The 20,524-nt window shown below is 38.4% G+C and overlaps 1 protein-coding gene across 2 annotated transcripts in view; it reads left to right on the top strand.

Moving 5' to 3' along the window:
- DNAH11 (dynein axonemal heavy chain 11) overlaps positions 1-20,524 on the top strand; it is a gene marked incomplete at its 3' end in the record, with an annotated part of 314,796 nt that overhangs the window by 8,755 nt on the left and 285,517 nt on the right. For both annotated transcript variants that reach the window (XM_081244744.1, XM_081244745.1), the window contains exons 3-7: positions 8,264-8,460; positions 8,938-9,127; positions 10,125-10,224; positions 12,778-12,989; positions 19,617-19,850. In XM_081244744.1, coding sequence (XP_081100870.1) covers positions 8,264-8,460; positions 8,938-9,127; positions 10,125-10,224; positions 12,778-12,989; positions 19,617-19,850 — 933 coding nt within the window. The remainder of the gene's footprint in view (positions 1-8,263; positions 8,461-8,937; positions 9,128-10,124; positions 10,225-12,777; positions 12,990-19,616; positions 19,851-20,524) is intronic.

Here is a 20,524-nt window from a genome sequence, read left to right as displayed (position 1 = left end):
GATAATCTCTCCGGCCATCCATGTTGCTGCAAATGGCATTATTTCATTCTTTTTTTATAGCTGAGTAGTATTCCATTATATATATATATATACCACATCTTTTCCTTTTTTTTTTAACATCCTTATTGGAGTATAACTGCTTTACAATGGTGTGTTAGTTTCTGCTTTATAACAAAGTGAATCCGTTATACATATACATATGTTCCCATATCTCTTCCCTCTTGCATCTCCCTCCCTCCCACCCTCACTATCCCACCCCTCTAGGTGATCACAAAGCACCGAGCTGATCTCCCTGTGCTATGCAGCAGCTTCCCACTAGCTATCTGTTTTACGTTTGGTAGTGTATATATGTCCATGCCTCTCTCTCACTTTGTCACAGCTTACCCTTCCCCCTCCCCATATCCTCAAGTCCATTCTCTAGTAAGTCTGCGTCTTTATTCCCATCTTGCCCCTAGGTTCTTCATGACCATTTTTTTTTTTAGATTCCATATATATGTGTTAGCATACAGTATTTGTTTTTCTCTTTCTGACTTCACTCTGTATGACAGACTCTAGGTCCATCCACCTCACTACAAATAACTCAATTTCATTTCTTTTTATGGCTGAGTAATATTCCATTGTATATATGTGCCACATCTTCTTTATCCATTCATCTGTCGATGGACACTTAGGTTGCTTCCATGTCCTGGCTATTGTAAATAGAGCTGCAATGAACATTGTGGTACATGACTCTTTTTGAATTATTGTTTTCTCAGGGTATATGCCCAGTAGTGGGATTGCTGGGTCATATGGTAGTTCTATTTGTAGTTTTTTAAGGAACCTCCATCCTGTTCTCCATAGTGGCTGTATCAATTTACATTCCCACCAACAGTGCAAGAGGGTTCCCTTCTCTCCACACCCTCTCCAGCATTTATTGTTTGTAGATTTTTTGATGATGGCCATTCTGACTGGTGTGAGATGATATCTCATTGAAGTTTTGATTTGCATTTCTCTAATGATTAATGATGTCGAGCGTTCTTTCATGTGTTTGTTGGCAACCTGTATATCTTCTTTGGAGAAATGTCTATTTAGGTCTTCTGCCCATTTTTGGATTGGGTTGTTTGTTTTTTTGATATTGAGCTGCATGAGCTGCTTGTAAATTTTGGAGATTAATCCTTTGTCAGTTGCGTCATTTGCAAATATTTTCTCGCATTCTGAGGGTTGTCTTTTGGTCTTGTTTATGGTTTTGTTTGCTGTGCATAAGCTTTGAAGTTTCATTAGGTCCCATTTGTTTATTTTTGTTTTTATTTCCATTTCTTTAGGAGGTGGGTCCAAAAGGATCTTGCTGTGATTTATGTCATAGAGTGTTCTGCCTATGTTTTCCCCTAAGAGTTTGATAGTTTCTGGCCTTACATTTAGGTCTTTAATACATTTTGAGCTTATTTTTGTGTATGGTGTTAGGGAGTGTTCTAATCTCATACTTTTACATGTCCCTGTCCAGTTTTCCCAGCACCACTTATTTAAGAGGCTGTCCTTTCTCCACTGTATATTCCTGCCTCCTTTATCAAAGATAAGGTGACCATATGTGAGTGGGTTTATCTCTGGGTTTTCTGTCCTGTTCCATTGATCTATATTTCTGTTTTTGTGCCAGTACCATACTGTCTTGATTACTGTAGCTTTGTAGTATAGTCTGAAGTCAGGGAGAGTGTTTCCTCCAGCTCCGTTTTTCGTTCTCAAGATTGCTTTGGCTATTCGGGGTCTTTTGTGTTTCCATACAAATTGTGAAATTTTTTGTTCTAGTTCTGTGAAAAATGCCAGTGGTAGTTTGATAGGGATTGCATTGAATCTGTAGATTGCTTTGGGTAGTAGAGTCATTTTCACAATGTTGATTCTTCCAATCCAAGAACATGGTATATCTCTCCATCTATTTGTCATCTTTAATTTCTTTCATCAGTGTCTTATAATTTTCTGCATACAGGCCTTTTGTCTCCTTAGGTGGGTTTATTCCTAGTTATTGTATTCTTTTTATTGCAATAGTAAATGGCAGTGTTTTCTTAATTTCACTTTCAGCTTTTTCATCATTAGTATATAGGAATGCAAGAGATTTCTGTGCGTTAATTTTGTATCCTGCTACTGTACCAAATTCATTGATTAGTTCTTGTAGTTTTCTGGTAGCATCTTTAGGATTCTCTATGTATAATATCATGTCATCTGCAAACAGTGACAGCTTTACTTCTTTTCCGATTTGGAGTCCTTTTATTTCCTTTTCTTCTCTGATTGTTGTGGCTAAAAACTTCCAAAACTATGTTGAATAACAGTGGTGAGAGTGGGCAACCTTGTCTTCTCCCTGACCTTAGTGGCAATGGTTTCAGTTTTTCACCATTGAGGACGATGTTGGCTATGGGTTTTTCGTATATGGCCTTTATTATGTTGAGGAAAGTTCCCTCTATGCCTACTTTCTGGAGGGTTTTTATCATAAATGGGTGTTGAATTTTGTCGAAAGCTTTCTCTGCATCAATTGAGCTGATCATGTGGTTTTTCTCCTTGAATTTGTTGATATGGTTTATCACATTGATTTGCATATATTGAAGAATCCTTGCATTCCTGGGGTAAACCCCACTTGATCATGGTGTATGATCCTTTTAATGTGCTGTTGGATTCTGTTTGCTAGTATTTTGTTGAGGATTTTTGCATCTATGTTCATCAGTGTTATTGACCTGTAGTTTTCTTTTCTTGTGACATCTTTGTCTGGTTTTGGTATCAGGGTGACAGTGGCCTTGCAGAATGAGTTTGGGAGTGTTCCTCCCTCTGCTATATTTGGAAGAGTTTGTGAAAGACAGCTGTTAGGTCTTCTCTAAATGTTTGATAGAATTTGCCCGTGAAGCCATCTGGTCCCGGGCTTTTGTTTGTTGGAAGATTTTCAATCACAGTTTCAATTTCAGTGCTTGTGATTGGTCTGTTCATATTTTCTATTTCTTCCTGGTTCAGTCTCAGAAGTTTGTGCATTTCTAAGAATTTGTCCATTTCTTCCAGGTTGTCCATTTAAATGGCATAAAGTTGCTTGTAGTAATCTTTCATGATCCGTTGTATTTCTTCAGTGTCAGTTGTTACTTCTCCTTTTTCATTTCTAAGTCTATTGATTTGAATCTTCTCCCTTTTTTTCTTCATGAGTCTGGCTAGTGGTTTATCAATTTTGTTTATCTTCTCAAAGAACCAGCTTTTAGTTTTATTGATCTTTGCTATCGTTTCCTTCATTTCTTTTTCATTTATTTCTGATCTGATCTTTATGATTTCTTTCCTTCTGCTAACTTTGAGGTTTTTTTGTTCTTCTTTCTCTAATTGCTTTAGGTATAAGGTTAGGTTGTTTATTTGAGATGTTTCTTGTTTCTTAAGGTAGGATTTTAGTGCTATAAACTTCCCTCTTAGAACTACTTTTGCTGCATCCCATATAGGTTTTCGGTCATCGTGTTTTCATTGTCATTTGTTTCTAAGTATTTTTTGTTTTCCTCTTTGATTTCTTCAGTGATCTCTTGGTTATTAATTAGTGTGTTGTTTAGCCTCCATGTGTCTGTATTTTTTACAGATTTTTTCCTGTAATTGATATCTAGTCTCATAGTGTTGTGGTCAGAAAAGGTACTTGATATGATTTCAGTTTTCTTAAATTTACCAAGGCTTGATTTGTGATCCAAGATATGATCTCTCATGGAGAATGTTCCATGAGCACTTGAGCAGAATGTGTATTCTGTTGTTTTTGGATAGAATGTCTTATAAATATCAATTAAGTCCATCTTGTTTAATGTATCATTTAAAGCGTGTTTTCCTTATTGATTTTCATTCTGGATGATCTGTCCATTGGTGAAAGTGGGGTTTTAAAGTCCCCTACTATGACTGTGTTCCTGTCCATTTCCCCTTTTATAGCTGTTAGTATTTGCCTTGTGTATTGAGGTGCTCCTATGTTGGGTGCATATATGTTTACAGTTGTTATATCTTTTTCTTGGATTGATCCCTTGATCATTATGTAGTCTCCTTGTTTTTCTCTTGTAGTCTTTGTCTTAAAGTCTACTTTTTTGTAAAGCAGAAACTAACACATCATTGTAAAACAATTATACTCTACAAAGATGTTAAAAAATTTAAAATAAAAAAAATAAAAATAAAAAAATAAAGTCTATTTTGTCTGATATGAGAATTGCTACTCCAGCTATCTTTTGATTTCCATTTGCATGGAATATTTTTTCCATCCCCTCACTTTCAGTTTGTATGTGTCCCGAGGTCTGAAGTGGGTCTCTTGTAGACAGCATATATACAGGTCTTGTTTTTGTAATCATTCAGCCAATCTATGTATTTTGGTTTGAGCATTTAAACCATATGCATTTAAGGTAATTTTAAATATGTATGTTCTTATTCCCATTTTCTTAATTGTTTTGGGTTTGTTACTGTAGGTCTTTTCCTTCTCTTGTATTTCCTGCCTAGAGAAGTTCCTGTAGCAGTTGTTGTAGAGCTGGTTTGCTGGTGCTGAATTCTTTTAGCTTTTATTTGTCTGTAAAGGTTTTAATTTCTCCATCAAATATGAATGAGATCCTTGCTGGGTAGAGTAATCCTGGATGTAGGTTTTTCCCTTTCCTCACTTTAAATATGTCCTGCCACTCCCTTCTGGCTTGCAGAGCTTCTGCTGAAAGATCAGCTCTTAACCTTATGGGGATTCCCCTGTATGTTATTTGTTGTTTTTCCATTGCTGCTTTTACTATTTTTTCTTTGTATTTAATTTTTGATAGTTTGATTAATATGTATCTTGGCGTGTTTCTCCTTGGATTTATCCTGTATCAGACTCTCTGTACTTCCTGGACTTGAGTAACTATTTCCTTTCACATATTAGGGAAGTTTTCAACTATAATCTCTTCAAATATTTTCTTAGTCCCTTTCTTTTTCTCTTCTTCTCCTGGGACCCCTATAATTAGAATGTTGGTGCATTTAATATTGTCCCAGAGGTTTCTGAGACTGTCCTCTATTCTTTTCATTGTTTTTTCTTTCTTCTGCTCTGCAGTAGTTACTTCCACTATTTTATCTTCCAGGTCACTTATCCGTTCTTCTGCCTCAGTTATTCTGCTATTGATCCCTTCTAGAGAATTTTTAATTTCATTTATTGTGTTATTCATCACCGTTTGTTTGCTCTTTAGTTCTTCTAGGTCCTTGTTAAACGTTTCTTATATTTTCTCCATTCTGTTTCCAAGATTTTGGATCATCTTTACTGTCATTATTCTGAATTCTTTTTCAGGTAGACTGCCTATTTCCTCTTCATTTATTAGGTCTGGTGGGTTTTTACCTTGCACCTTCATCTGCTGTGTGTTTCTCTGTCTTCTCATTTTGCTTAACTTACTGTGTTTGGGGTCTCCTTTTGCAGGCTGCAGGTTCGTAATTCCCTTTATTTTTGGTGTCTGTCCCCAGTGGCTAAGGTTGGTTCAGTGGGTTGTGTAGGGTTCCTGGTGGAGGGGACTAGTGCCTGTGTTCTGGTGGATGAGGCTGGATCTTGTCTTTCTGGTGGGCAGGTCCACGTCTGGTGGTGTGTTTTGGGGTGTCTGTGGACTTATTATGATTTTAGGCAGCCTCTCTGCTAACAGGTGGGGTTGTGTTCCTCTCTTGCTTGTTTGGCATAGGGTGTCCAGCACTGTAGCTTGCTCGTCGTTGTGTGGAGCTGGATCTTGGCCTTGAGATGGAGGTCTCTGGGAGATTTTCGCCGTTTGATATTATGTGGAGCTGGGAGGTCTCTTGTGGACCAGTGTCCTGAACTTGGCTCTCCCACCTCAGAGGCACAGCCCTGATACGTGGCTGGAGCACCAAGAGCCTTTCATCCACACGGCTCAGAATAAAAGGGAGGAAAAAAAAGGAAGAAAGAAGAAGGTAAAATAAAATAAAATAAAGTAAAATAAAACAAAGTTAGTAAAATAAAAAACAATTATTAAGAAAAAAAAATTTTTTAACTAATTAAAAATAAAAGGACAGACAGAACCCTAGGAGAAATGGTAAAAGCAAAGCTATACAGACAAAATGACACACAGAAGCATATGCATACATACTCACAAAAAGAGAAAAAGGGGAAAAAATATGTATATCGTTGCTCCCAAGTCCACCTCCTCAATTTGGGACAATTTGTTGTCTATTCAGGTATTCCACAGATGCAGGGTACATCACGTTGATTGTGGAGATTTAATCCGCTGCTCCTGAGGCTGCTGGGAGAGATTTTCCTTTCTCTTTGTTAGCACAGCTCCCGGTGTTCAGCTTTGGATTTGGACTCGCCTCTGTGTGTAGGTCGCCTGAGGGTGTCTGTTCCCTGCCCAGACAGGATGGGGTTAAAGGAACAGCTGATTCGGGGGCTCTGGCTCACTCAGGCCAGCGGAAGGAGGGGCACGGAGTGCAGGGCAACCCTGCGGCGGCAGAGGCCGGTGTGACATTGCACCAGCCTGACGCGCGCCGTGTGTTGTCCCGGGGAAGTTGTCCCTGGTTCCCAGGACCCTGGCAGTGGCGCGCTGCACAGTCTCCCGGGAGGGGAGGTGTGGATAGTGACCTGTGCTTGCACACAGTCTTCTTGGTGGCTGCAGCAGCAGCCTTAGCGTCTCATATCCGTCTCTGGGTGATAGCCGCGGCTCACACCCGTCTCTGGAGCTCCTTTAAGCGGCGCTCTGAATCCCCTCCCCTCGCGCACCAGGAAGCAAAGAGGCAAGAACAAGTCTCTTGCTTCTTCGGCAGCTCCAGACCTTTTCCAGGATTCCCTCCCAGCTCGCCGTGGCGCAGTAGCCCCCTTCAGGCTGTGTTCACGCCGCCAACCCCAGTCCTCTCCCTGGGATCCAACCGAAGCCCGAGCCTCAGCTCCCAGCCCCCGCCCGCCCTAGCAGGTGAGCAGACAAGCCTTTTGGCCTGGTGAGTGCAGGTCGGCACTGCTCCTCTGTGCGGGAATCTCTCCGCTTTGCCCTCCGCACCCCTGTTGCTGTGCTCTCCTCCGTGGCTCCGAAGCTTCCCCCCTCCGCCACCCACAGTCTCAGCCCGCGAAGGGGCTTACTAGTGTGTAGAAACCTTTCCTCCTTCACAGCTCCCTCCCCCTGGTACAGGTCCCGTCCCTATTCTTTTGTCTCTGTTTATTCTTCTTTCTTTTGCCCTACCCAGGTACGTGAGGACTTTCTTGCCTTTTGGGAGGTCTGAGGTCTTCTGCCAGCATTCACTGGGTCTTCTGTAGGAGCTGTTCCACATGTTGATGTATTTCTGGTGTATTTGTGATTTCCGGTCTTACTCTTCGACCATCTTGAAGCTCCTCCCCTACCACATCTTCTTTATCCATTCATCTGTTGATGGACATTTAGGTTGTTTCCATGAAAGACACACTGTTCCTTACTAATCTCCTAGCTCAACAAGTAGTGGGTACAAAGCAGGAAATTGTAATAATAATACAATTTGGAAAGACTTGTTTTATCCCCATTGGAAAATAAAATAAAATTTCAGTTTGTTTTTAGTTAACTGTAAGGTTGTGTTCTCAAAATCAGCCTTAAAAAGGTGGTATACCTATTTTCTAAGTATTTTAGCTAATGGAAATTTTATAGGTAAAGCTGATGGTCTGGACAGATTGTGTCAGAAAAATGTTTAATTAGTGCATATTGAAAATGAGTGAGGAAGCAAGAAGAGACCAACTTCATTAACTCAAGAAATTCTTACTAATTACGTAAGATATGCTGGGCTTTGGGAACACAAAATAATTTTGGAGTGTTTTCACACATATAATTTCATTGATATTTCCAACTTAATGGTGGAAGGAGTTCAAAAAAGGTTCATATGATTGAATAAACATGTTTCTGACTATCAAAATTTAATCCACTGGGATGTCACCCAGGGCTGGAGAAGATTATTTACTCTTGCCTCCATGTGATTCAAGAAGATTTTTTACATTAATATACCTGCCAATGTGTGCAGTTTGCATTAAGAAAGCAGTTTACTTACTTGACATGATTTTGCTTATTTCATGCAGAGTTTAAGTTATTGGGAGCCTCCATAAATGTTTGATAAATGGATAAATGAATGAACAAGCAGTATAGTATTTCCACTTTGAAAGAATTTAATTGATTAAATCTAAATGGGTCACTGACTTTGTCATCTCTTTGTAGGTTTGATACCACAGGAGGATATTTATGAAATTGAAATTGGGTGGTTTTGTTGCCGATCTTGTGTGACAAGAAAATCTTTGAAGGAGCACATTGTCTGTAAATTAATTTCACTGTTTTTTAAAATGTTTCTCTTTCTCTAGATTTTAGTGCCAATTATTTCTAATAAGAACAACCATAAATCTTGGTCCTGTTTTATTTCACAAGACATGGAACGTCACATAGAAGTCATGAAAAATAAAATGCATATTTTTAGGGGCAAAATGTTGAGAAGAACTCTTCTACCAATTCCCACTATTGCAGGAAATGTTGACCTGGATCAGAAATATTCAGAGACCAAGTACGTAATGATATGGTTTACACAGGATATCAACATGGAGAGCCAACACACCTGTTTAATATCATACCCCCAGCAAAATGTTAGCAAAATATCAGAATTATTATAACTACAGCATATTTTAAAAAATAATGTACAGAAACACCATATAATTTCCTTTCAAAGTATTCTTTCTAAAAGCAGGCTGTACAAAAAGCAAGCAGTACCAATTGCCATAATGTCAACAATACTCTTCTAGTAAAATGTTTTTGAGGACATTATGATCTTTAACAATTTTTTAAATGTTAGAGACATGCCCATGACAGAATAACAATGTCATAACTCAAATTGAGGCTATAAAAATAATAGATCTGATTTTGAAGTATTTTTATTTAGAAAACTAGCTTATGGATTCATAAAATACCTATTAAAATTCAAGTCCTATCCTTACTTGGATGAAATGATTCATTTTTGTATTTTTAATCATTTCAATGTTTGTAGACTAGAGCCAAATGAAAGGACAGTACTCCATGCAATTGAATCAGTGGTTATTACATGGTCACATCAAATCCAAGAAATTGTAGAAAAAGATTTAGTGCAGCCTTTGCTGAATGGTCTTCACTCAAATCCTCAAGCTGAACTGGATTTCTGGATGATGAGGAGAGAGAACCTAGCATGCATTTATGATCAAGTAAGTTGAGAGCCCTAGAAATTGCTTGCCAGTTGAATTAGCAAAGCCAGTTGTAGAATTTGGTCTCCAAAGCCATTTCCAGTAATGTTAGAGGTTTAATACACTGTCTTTGAACAACTTAATTGTCCATTTTCTTATTCCAAAGTTCTGTATGGTATGCATTCTTTTTTTTTTTTTTTTTTTTTTTTTTTTTTTTTTGCTGTACGTGGGCCTCTCACTGTTGTGGCCTCTCCCGTTGCGGAGCACAGGCTCCGGACGCGCAGGCTCAACGGCCATGGCTCACGGGCCCAACCGCTCCGCGGCATGTGGGATCCTCCCAGACCGGGGCACGAACCCGTGTCCCCTGCATCGGCAGGCGGACTCCCAACCACTGCGCCACCAGGGAAGCCCTGGTATGCATTCTTAAAATTAATGGGGATTAAAAGTAATTTTGCCTTTTTGAGACTATTTTGACAGGAATTGGAAACACTTTGTGGCAAAGAAAGAGTAGTTCCCAAGGGAAATGTTGAAGATTGTAAGATTTAATTAATCTAGTTGATGTAATTAATTTGAGAAAGGAGTAGATTTTGCTTAGTGGAGAGATGCAACTTTGGAAGAACTAACTGGTTCCTCTGCTGGAGTTTGCCATTAGAAGTTATTCAGTTTAATGTTCTAAAAACTAAGACATTCATTCACATGTTCCCCTATCTCTCAGAGATTTTCTGAAACAGATCTTATATGGAAAAGTTAATATTTTACATGTATAATAAAATGTATATTAACAGACTTTTTGAAAATTCAAATTAAGAGCTATAAATGTAAAATAACATACAGTCTTAAGGAAAAAAATTATTTTAAAAATTATTTTTAACTTGAAACCAGGTATGTCTTTGAGTAGTAAATACTGTGTGTACTGTGCATGTATGGAATATAATTTAAATATTTTATTGCAGAACACATTTATTTAGTCATTAATCTAGCTTATATATATATATATATTTGTTTTTTTTCAATTTAGCTTCAGGCTCCCATTGTCCTCAAAATGGTTAAGATCCTGAAAAATAAGCAAAGCAGCTATTTTCCAACTTTGAAGGATATCCTCATGGCTGTGGAAAATGGTAAGACTCGTGTTCCTCCGCCTGGCATCAGTGGCCCCTCCTGATCTGACTCCTGCCTGTCTGCTCAGCCTCCTCTACCCTTCTACCCTTAGCGTGCTCATGAAATGACTGCACTTGACTCTTCTAATGATAAGTCCATCTTAATTATCTGCAGTTTATTCTCTGGCTATATTAAACCATTCTTCGGGTATATAGTAAGTACCTACCAAAGAGGCTCTAGATTGAACTTTCAATGAGAGTGTATGTGTGTGGAGGGAAAAGGCCTTTGGTGTTTAGCAGCAGGTCATTGAATGCCCAGCATGGAGGTTTTCTAATCAACAGTTGGGCTGCGGTTAGTCCAGTGACTCCCCAGTAGAATCTCTGAATTTGCTTAACATCCACCATTTATTTAACTCATAAGGACGCAAAGTCATCATTGAAGTTTTGGTGAAGATTAAACACACAGAGAGGAGGGTTTGTTTGTTGAATTTTGAACAGGTAATACATGTACATTGTTAAAACCCAGAAATTATAAACAGATATTTTTAATTTAGAAAGGAAATTGTGGAAGTGAGAAGTCTCCTTATCTTCTCAGTACCCAGGCGTAACACCCCTCTGTAATTTTTTTATTTCTGTTTCTGTTTCTTTAGACATGTGTAAGCAAATATGGATATGATCCGTGATACTGAAGTTTTAAACGATAAAATTGTAAGATAACGTGGCCCAATAGCTTGTTTTTGTTTCTAACATGAGAAAATTTTTAAATTTTTTCCTATGTAACATGTGGAAGGTTAGGAAATACTTAAAATCTACTTTGAAAATGTTTTGCTATCTCTTTAGGCTTTTCTCCATGAACTCTGTTTGAAAAGAGGCCTTAAGACAAGAGGGCATTAGATGTGTATTTCTATCGCAGATCCACTCAGTACATCTTAAATTTGCTGCGTCCCTGGTTTCTGTTGGCCAACTTGGCATACTAACACCTTCCTTGTATAATTGTTGCAAGAATTAGAGCACTATTTCTCAACCTTGTCACCACTGACGTTTTGGGCAGGATAATTCTTTGTTGTGGCGAACCACCCTGTGCATTGCGGGGTATTTAGCAGCATCCTTGGCCTCTATCCACTCCCCCCATGCCCGTTGTGAGGACAAAAAATGTCTCGAGACATTGCCAAATGACCCTTGGGGGAAATCCTCCCCTGGCTAAGGACCAATGAATTGAAGACCTAATATACAGTGCACAGAATACTAGGCACAGAGTAAGTGTACCCTCAATAAACAGAAGCTGCTTACGTTTTTTCTGGTAGTAAGATTCACATTTTCTGTGGATAAACTTCTCCAGGAATGAATCCCAGGGGTCCTCAGAGCCTTTTGAGCATATGGCCTGGAGATTCAGGAGAAAACACTTTCAGTAGAACAAGTGGCCCAAAGCCATTCTCAGTTAGAGGTAGAAGGCTCTCCCAAAGACCTACTTGAGGCTTTGTAAAATCACTAGAAGTGCTTATCACATTTTAAGGGCACTTTACCTTTACATGAAATTATTGGATTTTGAAATTAACACTGATGAAAACACACTAATTTCAAAATGTGAGTGCATCTGAGGAAAAAATAGTTCCTGGACCCTCTCTTTCTTCCCAGGTCTTTATTGTTAGGTGGAGAGAGTAATTGGTTTCATGTTAAGTAGAGCAACATGGGTGGGTGCATACCTGACTCTGGCAGCCAGAAAAAAAAGAAAGTCTGGCAGTGTGTTTTGTTTTTGATTTCTGACAGGAGTCTTTTGGGATAACACCAGAAAATAAGGAATTTACTTCCTTCATTCCCTACCTTCATAAATAAAGCCCATTTTCAGTTAATCAAAGGTATTTGTAGCCTCAGGAGTACAATGAAGTCTGATGGAGATCCATTTAGGGTACATTAAAAGGACCAGTTTTAATCAAGAGAAAATTTGGATTAGACTAAGCAGTAATTAATCATAACTATTTCAATGTTGTCTTCATATATAGCTTTTTAAAGAAGTATTCCTTATTCCTACCATGCATAACAATTTTTTAAATTGAGGTAAAATTCACATAACATTAAAAAAAAGTTTTCAAAGTGTACAGATTGGTGGCATTTAGTGTATTCACAATATCCTGTAACTATTGCCTCTGTCTAGTTCAAAATATTTTCATCACCCATGCTCAACAATTTCAATAGTTATACTGTTGATAATAATATAATGGAAAATTTTTCGTGGTATGAGTTACTCTTATAGGATACTAGAATGAGATAATAAATGATTCAATTATGCTGGTGCCAAGTGCGTGGGAGGAATTAACTTTCTGGTGATGATGCTGGTGAGTCTTCAGTCGCGATTTACTTGTGAGTAACTACGCTTGGGCTCTCTTTGAAGGGTTGTTACAGCCGGACAGTGTCGAAAGCCTTCCTAACCTGTCCTGTGTCAATGGTAGGGTAGTGATATAAAAAGAAAGAGGCAGCATTTAAGTACAGCCATGTTGTTTTGCATTGTTCTCTCGACCTTGTGAAGTGACTTCAGATAAAAGAGGCTGCCTCACATTAACAGTGGTTTCCTTTCAGCCCTTCTCGAAGCCCAGGACGTGGAACTTTACCTGAGACCCCTGAGGAGACACCTTCAATGTGTCCAGGAGACGGAATTCCCACAGACCGGTGTATTAATTGCCCCGTTATTTCATACCATCTGTCTGATCTGGAGTCATTCCACGTTTTATAATACCCCTGTTCGGGTTATAGTTCTATTGCAAGAGTTTTGTAATCTCTTCATTGACCAGGTATGTAGCATGAAAAACATAGGAACAATAAGAATTATTGCCGTGTGGTAGGTTTTATGAGATCAAGGAGGAATGAATAAATCCAGTCTACAGAACACCTTTTTCCCTTTTCTTTTTTCATAAGACTTTTATGGTAACAAAGGCCAGATGACTTTCTATCCTAAAAGGCAAAGGAGCTCTGGAAATAAGTCAGATACAGTCAAGGGACAGGATGTTACTGGATTCTGTTTGTTTAACATCCTACCTTTCTTCAAAAGAGATTTAAGGCAGCTTCTAATAAAAGGCACACACACGTAGTACTTTCTGTGTAGCTTTCCCTTTGGTTTCCACAGGAACACTGGCTGAGGGAAGACTTTTGGAAAGGGAAGTAAGTTAAGAGAATCTGGCAGAAAAAAAATTATCCTCCAAAAATAGTAGTAGAATTATATTAAAAGAATTCTGATTCATGGTTGATCTTTAAAAATCTTGTTTATAATTGTTTCTTTACTCTTCACTTAACTTGCAAAATGTTTTAAAAAAAATTGGACTGCTTCCTCATCCTGTGGGAACTTTAATTACTCTTGTGTCCATAATATCAGAGAATATTTCATAATTTGAGAGCTAAAAGATACTTGCAGGGCATATCATCCAGTGATTCTTTGTTGAGGGTGTGTGTGTCTTAGTCTGCTTGAGTTACCATAACAAAATACCACAGGCTGTGTGGCTTTATTTTCAGGAATTGCTTTCTCACATTTTTGGAGCCTGGGAGACCAGATCCAGGTGCCAGCATGGTCGTGTTCTGACTAGAGCATTCTTTCTGGCTTGCAGATAGCTGCCTTTTCTCTGTGCCCTCACACTGAGAGAAAGATCTCCCTCTTCCTCTTTTTGAAAAACCACAGTCCTGTCAGATCAGGGTTCTGCCCTCATGACCTCATTAACCTTAATTATCTCCTAAAGATTGTATCTCCAGGTAGTCACATTGGTGGTTAGGGCTTCAACACAGGCACTTTTTTGGAGTGGGTGTCACACTTTAGTCCATAGCAGGGTCTATATCAGGGTGTGTGTCTGAACACCTAAGGAGTTTTTGTAAAACAGATGCCAGAGAATCAGAATCTGTGCATATGGCTTAGCCTTTGAGTTGCTAAGAGCGCTTCCTATGAGAATTGGATCGCTTCCAGCTGCAACTGGCAAACTGAAGCAGAAAAAGAGAAGTGTCTGAGTTCATGTGAACTGGAAAGTCTAACAGTACAAAGACTTGAGTATTAGCTTGCTCCAGGGGATACAGATAATTTCAAAGCTCTCTTTTGCTCGTTTGTGTTTGACTTGATTCTCAGGCTCTTATCACGCGTTAACCAAGGTGGCTTTTGGTAGCACCAGATGGATATCCTTCTAGTAGAGGAACTTCCCTGGAAAGAGGCTGACTTTGTTTTTTGTTCTGGACCAGTGGGTTTTATTTTCACTCCTGGAACAATCATGTGGCCAGGGAGATAGGATATCTTGGACAGGCCTAGATCACTAGCTCAGAGAATGGTGGACAACTGTGATTGACCTAAATCCCTGATCTAGTCTAATGCTTCTCAGTGGTTTTCACCTCATGACTCACATAGAAATTTAAAATTTTTCATTGCACAGTGGGGTAAAATTGGAGGGGACTGGGAACCCTGAAAATCTGCTCACAGGGCAAGCTGCTTGGAGCTTCTGCTGCCCCAGGCCCCAGAACCTTGCTTTTCTAAACATTAAAGAGAGCAGTGTTGTAGCAGAAACTGGTTGGGGAACTGTGTTCCATTCTAATCCTGATACTTTTTCAGATGACTTAATGGAAACTTGAAACATATCATTTGCTCACTTTGCTTGAGCATTTAGGGGGAAATCCAAATTAAAGAACAGGTTTTCTGACTTGTAGTTTACCGTTTCTGGAATGCGTATGAGATTGAGGTGTGCATGTGTGTCTTCCTCTCTGCTTCCAAAGAGGTGGAATGGTGTATGGAAAGGGCTTTGGGCTCAGACCAACCAGGATTCAAATCTAATTGAACCAGGGGACTTCCCCAGTGGTCCAGTGGTTAACACTCCACGCTTTCACTGCTGAGGGCCCGGGTTCAATTCTTGGTCGGGGAACTAAGATTCCACAAGCCGTGTGGCACAGCTGAGAAAAAAAAAAGATCAAGTTGAACCATTTTAGAGTAGTTAAATCACTTTTCTGAGCCTCACTTTCCACGCTTCTGAGTGCCCTGTTCATGGGCTTTTGTAAAGATCAAAAGAGAGAACCTCAATGAAATGCTATGTGTGGCATTTAACAGAGACTCAGTAAAAGTTAGTTCCAAACTCTTGCCTTACAAAATAGTTGCAGCTGTTGATAGGAGATAACAGGTCTGTTCCTTGCTATATTTTAGCATCTCTTCTGGCTTCATTCTATTTGTTTCTCTGTTGTGCAGACTCAGTTTTGCTCTTTTGTTAAGTGAGTGCACTGCGTCCTAATGGCTTGGATCTCCATGTGAAAGGCTTTGATCCCTACTGCAGGATTAACCACTGTGACCACCGCTTCTCTCAAACCCCTTTTGAGGGATCCTCATCTCATTTTTAGAATGATCCAAACTTTTACTGCAAAGCTCTGTTAGTGTAGAAACCTCAAAGTTTGTCATTCACTATTGTAGTTGGCTTGCAAGGAGCCCTGGTTACCTGTAAGCCTATAAACCTATTATCCCCTAGGCTGTGTCAATGGCCAGAGTTTGCCAAGCTCCCAAGGAAATAATGTCGTTTCTCTTGTTCCTTAGTTACTATTCATACTGGCTTATGTCCAAAGGTTCCGTCGACCTGATTTCCTAGATTCTCCAAGTGGACTTTGTAGTAAATCTGCCCCAACATGTTAGGAATCAAAAATGGGCAATGAGTCAACTTTTATACCCAGGTTCTCTGAAGAGCTAAACTCCGCACCACCTGCCACCACCCCCAGTTGTTTGCTAACTTACTTTTAATACTTATTTAACAAGCACTGTATAGTACCTCTTATTTGCCAGAATTCTTCTAAGCCCTTTACAAGAATCTGTGAATTTAATTCTCTAGCAACACTATGGTATAGGTACTATTAGTAGATACTTTCTGTATTTAAAAAAAAAAACAACCCTGAAGTTCAGAGAAGATAAATAGCTTTCTCAAGGTCCCCCAGCTGACAGAGTTCTTACTCATTTTGCTCCATATTTTAATGTAAGTTTTTATTTCTAATTACTATTAATATGTGGTATATGAATAATTGTAAAATACTCTTATTGCATAAAATTTATAACAATGGAATTAGTCCTGCAGTTCTATCACCCTAAAATGCAGCATTTAAAAATTTTCCTTCTTCCAAAACTTACACGTATTTATGCATTTTATCATATAATTCTTTTTTTTTTTTACTAGCTTCTTGAAAAATGATTGCTATTGTTGGATATTTATGTTGCTTCCAGCCTCCTGTATTATAAACAACATGCAGAAAACAACTTTATACAGAAATCCTTTTCCTTAACTTGGATAATTGGCTTAATATAAATTCCTGATGTTGATCAAAGGGTACAATCTTTTCATGACTATTGAACGCTATTTGATATTTACAAATTCTTTTTTAAAAGATTGTGTTAATTGCATTGCTATTATCAATGTGTAAAAAGTTTTAGTATAATTCAGCAGCTTTGAGCATTACCAGCTTTAAAAAATTTGTAGTGATTCATTGGGTATACACTTGTACCATGTTATTTCTTAATTTTATACGTTGCATGCTTTGTGTGGTTACACATTTTATGTGCCTTTTATAATTTTCTTATATAGTTTTCATGTACTTTGTTTCTGTGAATCTGTAGACTTCAACGTGTTTATGAAACATTTGAACCCTTGCTGTGTTATACGTCAGAAGTCATAAGCTGGCATTCTGCCAACTGCCTTTGGCCAATGGATCCATGCACTGTTTTTATTTTGCATAGTATTTTGAAATTTAAAAAAAATGGTTGCTGATGCTTAAATTGACTAGGTCTCATTGAATTTCCAACATCCCAGCCTCTACTGAAAAGTCAGATCTCACTGCATTGGCTCTTGCATCCCCAGTGACACAGTCAGCTGCTAGAGCTTCACGTACCCCTTTAGATGGGTCATGTGCTGTCCAGGTGACCATGGTCTCCACTGTTCACTGTTCCTGATCTGCTTCACTCGTTGTCATCATACACCTGATCTTTCTAGGCATTCCAGGCACGGTCAGAAATCCTTTGTTACTTTAAAAGCAAATGTGTTTCTCTTTACTCATTTTCTGACAGTAACCATTTACATAGTTATTTAGTCCAGACATATAACAGGCATGATCTGACCACCTTGGATGATGGCACACTTGAGCTTTGGTAATGGTGTCTTTTCTTAGTGCCTTGCTTCTCTTCTCTGGTTACCTGACTCTACTCCCTGTTCATTGTGAGTCGTTACCACTCGAGGACCTCCACTCTGTCTGTTCTGTGGCTTGGTGTCCCTGTTGTGGATATTCTCATTCACAAGATCCTAGGTGATGAGGAGTTTAAGTCTGTGATGTTGAGCTTGAAGAGGAGATGGTAGGATTGAGCAAAAGTAAGAGTCCATAACAGCACATAAATAAGACAAAAGAAGCTGGGAGACAGGCATCAAGCTTACGTGCTATCAAAGTATCACAACGTTGTAAATCAACAATGCTCCAATATAAAATAAAAATTAACTTAGGAAATGAACATGCTGTCATTGATAAATTGCTTACTTGATTAATTGGCTTATCAATAAAATAAACTGGTTGGCAGTATTTTAGTTTATAAGGCCTCTGAAGTGGGACCAGTTCATCGTAAATCCAGTGGTTTTATTGTTGGTTTGTCCTGATACTACTGAGTATGAGAGAATAGAGGGAGGTGGTGTGGTTGGGTGTGCTCCAGGGAGCTACTGTGGGAATCAGAAAAGAATTCAGAGGTTAGGAGCTAAAAGGAATCTTGAGGTTCACTTAATTCATCTCTCCTTTTTTTTTTGTAGATAAGGCAACTGAGATCGTCTCAGAAAATTTAGCTAATGTCACAAAAGCAGTTAGTGGCCCCTAACTGGACCACAGCCAGGCCTCCTGCCCCTGCTGATGCTTTTTCCCTTCACATAACCTGCTGCCCAGTGAAAGGGTGTATAGAATGGTTTTCTGATCTAGGATGTTGAGTACTATAACCTTGTCTTAGGAGGTCTTACTCAACAGTGGGCTCTGTAAACAGAAAGCTAATTGCTGTGATTGTCTCATCTATGTGAGGGTCAGACAAGAAGCACAGAAATAAATATAAGGATGGCTTGCCCAAAGGGAGGTTACTTCAGATGTAGGTAGTTAGGTCACAAGGCGCTGCTGAAACAGATGGCAATGGAGTCACCACTGTAGATTTTTTTAGCTTCCTAAAAGGACATGTTTACTATGAAGAATACATATAGATGAAGGCCTATGGAATCCCTAACCCATACCAATGTGTAAACTGTTAAAAAACTCACGCTGCTGAGAGATTACTGATAGTTCTCGTCCCTGTTCTGTGTGAAATGTTAGCAGCCTTTAGGGAGAGGTTAATTTTCCATCCAGCCTGAGGGAGAAATAAGAGCATAGGTTGGGAATCTACAGCTAGAATTGAAGGAACCAGTTAGTAGGCTTTTTAGACACCAAATGAATGATATTCTTACTACTTTACACATTTATGGCACAGAGTCTATATTGCATGTAAAACCATAGCCATTATTGGGAGACAGAGGACAATATGTCTACATTTAGAAAAACATTTCTTCTATCTGCTATGTTGAACCCAATGGCTTTTAGTACTTTCTCCATTGAGATCTGTGACAACTTTCTAAGCAACTGCAGAATTAAAGGTGTGCAGTTTAAACCTATAATTTATATGAGGTGAAGATGCATCAGGATTAGATTTTATAGGTTCCTGAGGCTCCTAAACAGGGAAATTGCGAAAGTTCATAACAAATATGCAAAGGGAAGAACTGAATGATGGTCCTACGAGAGTTACTACATGAATCTGCTGGTTTTTCTATAATAGTTCTCGTCTTTGCATTTCCACTATTGAAAACTAGTTCATATGGCATATCTCGGCTAGATTTTATGTCCTGTAATGAGTTTAAGCCCCCAGAAGAGAAGTCTGCTAACCTAAAAGAATTGCCAATGGTATAATCACCTATGTTAGCTCTTTCTCACCTTTTCAAGTGACCTTGTGCTGCCAGGTAATGTGACCGTATTTTTAAAATACATGGCCTGATAGATTTCCCTTCCTGGCTTATACATTTCTTTATATGAAAAAACAGTTGTGCAGAATATTTGCTGCCAGGAATAGCCATGCAAATTCTGGTTACATAGTTGTTGTTTCTTTGAAGCTTAGCAAAAATGTAGTCATTGGCAGAATGTTTAATTCCAGAAATTGCAGCATCTCCTGTAGATGTCTCTAATGTATGCAAGTATGTCATTGAAACCTAAGTGCCTGAATTTCTAGAATTTGTGTTTCCTGTTTTACAGCATTGCTGACCCAATTCTAGACATTGTAATTTAAAAATGATTCACTGAAAAAATAAAACAGTTCATTGAAACAGTCATTTTCAGTAAAACTATTAAACATTTTCTTATTATTGTTTCCTTTCATTGAATCCTAGGCACTAGCTTACCTTTTGCCTGAAGACCTTTTGAGAGGAGAAATTGAAGACTCTCTGGAAAAGGTGCAGGTGGCCGTTAACATCTTAAAGACTTTCAAAAATTGTTTTTTTAACTATAGAAAAGGATTGGCAAGCTATTTTATGGGAAATAAGAAGCTGAAACCATGGGATTTCCAGTCTCATCTGGTGTTTCTTAGATTTGACAAATTTCTCGACCGTTTCATGAAAATAGAGGTATTCATTTATTGAGTTGTAATTTATTCATATTGTAAGTTGTTTCAGAAAATCCTATAGCTTTTTATATGATTTAGGGAACAGTTCTACTTGGGTGGGAGGTGGGAAGTCTGCTTTCTTGGTGATCCTCATGAGGAGTTTACGAGGCCCGTGCTATCAAGATACAGTAAAAACTTTAGTTTGTTTAGTTTCAAAGCTTTGTTTAGTTTTAAAGCTTTGGCTTCTTTTTTTTAAATTCATTTTTGATTATTTTATTATACTGAGTGTAAGTGAATCTCTATGTACCAGTGACCCTTGTCCTACAGCTTACTATGTTCCTAGAAAATGGTTGTAAATCAGGAAGCTATAAAAGAACCCCTTTTTTCCTTTACATGTTTGATGGTTTTATTGAGATTCCATAGCTGAAAACCCATTTGATAATCTAAAATATCATGGTAACTTTTAGTATATAAATATATATGTTATACTATTCAAATATTACAACTATTCATAAAAATAGATGAAAAGAACATGAAAACATGTGCTTTGTATAAATATTTTAAATGCCAAAAAACCAAACATGAATTACATACATGTAAACACTTATACACAGCAACTTGTATGGAGCCAACTGGCTAAGGTTTCTGTTTTTGTTTTTGTTTTTTTTTTCATTTTGAACTGCCTTATTTTCTTTG

The sequence above is a fragment of the Mesoplodon bidens genome, assembly GCF_964165515.1.
Source record: "Mesoplodon bidens genome assembly, chromosome: 9".
In the NCBI taxonomy this organism is placed as follows: Eukaryota; Metazoa; Chordata; class Mammalia; order Artiodactyla; family Ziphiidae; genus Mesoplodon; species Mesoplodon bidens.
The sequence above is the reverse complement of the archived record's forward strand: the minus strand, read 5'-3'. Positions and strand labels throughout refer to the sequence as shown.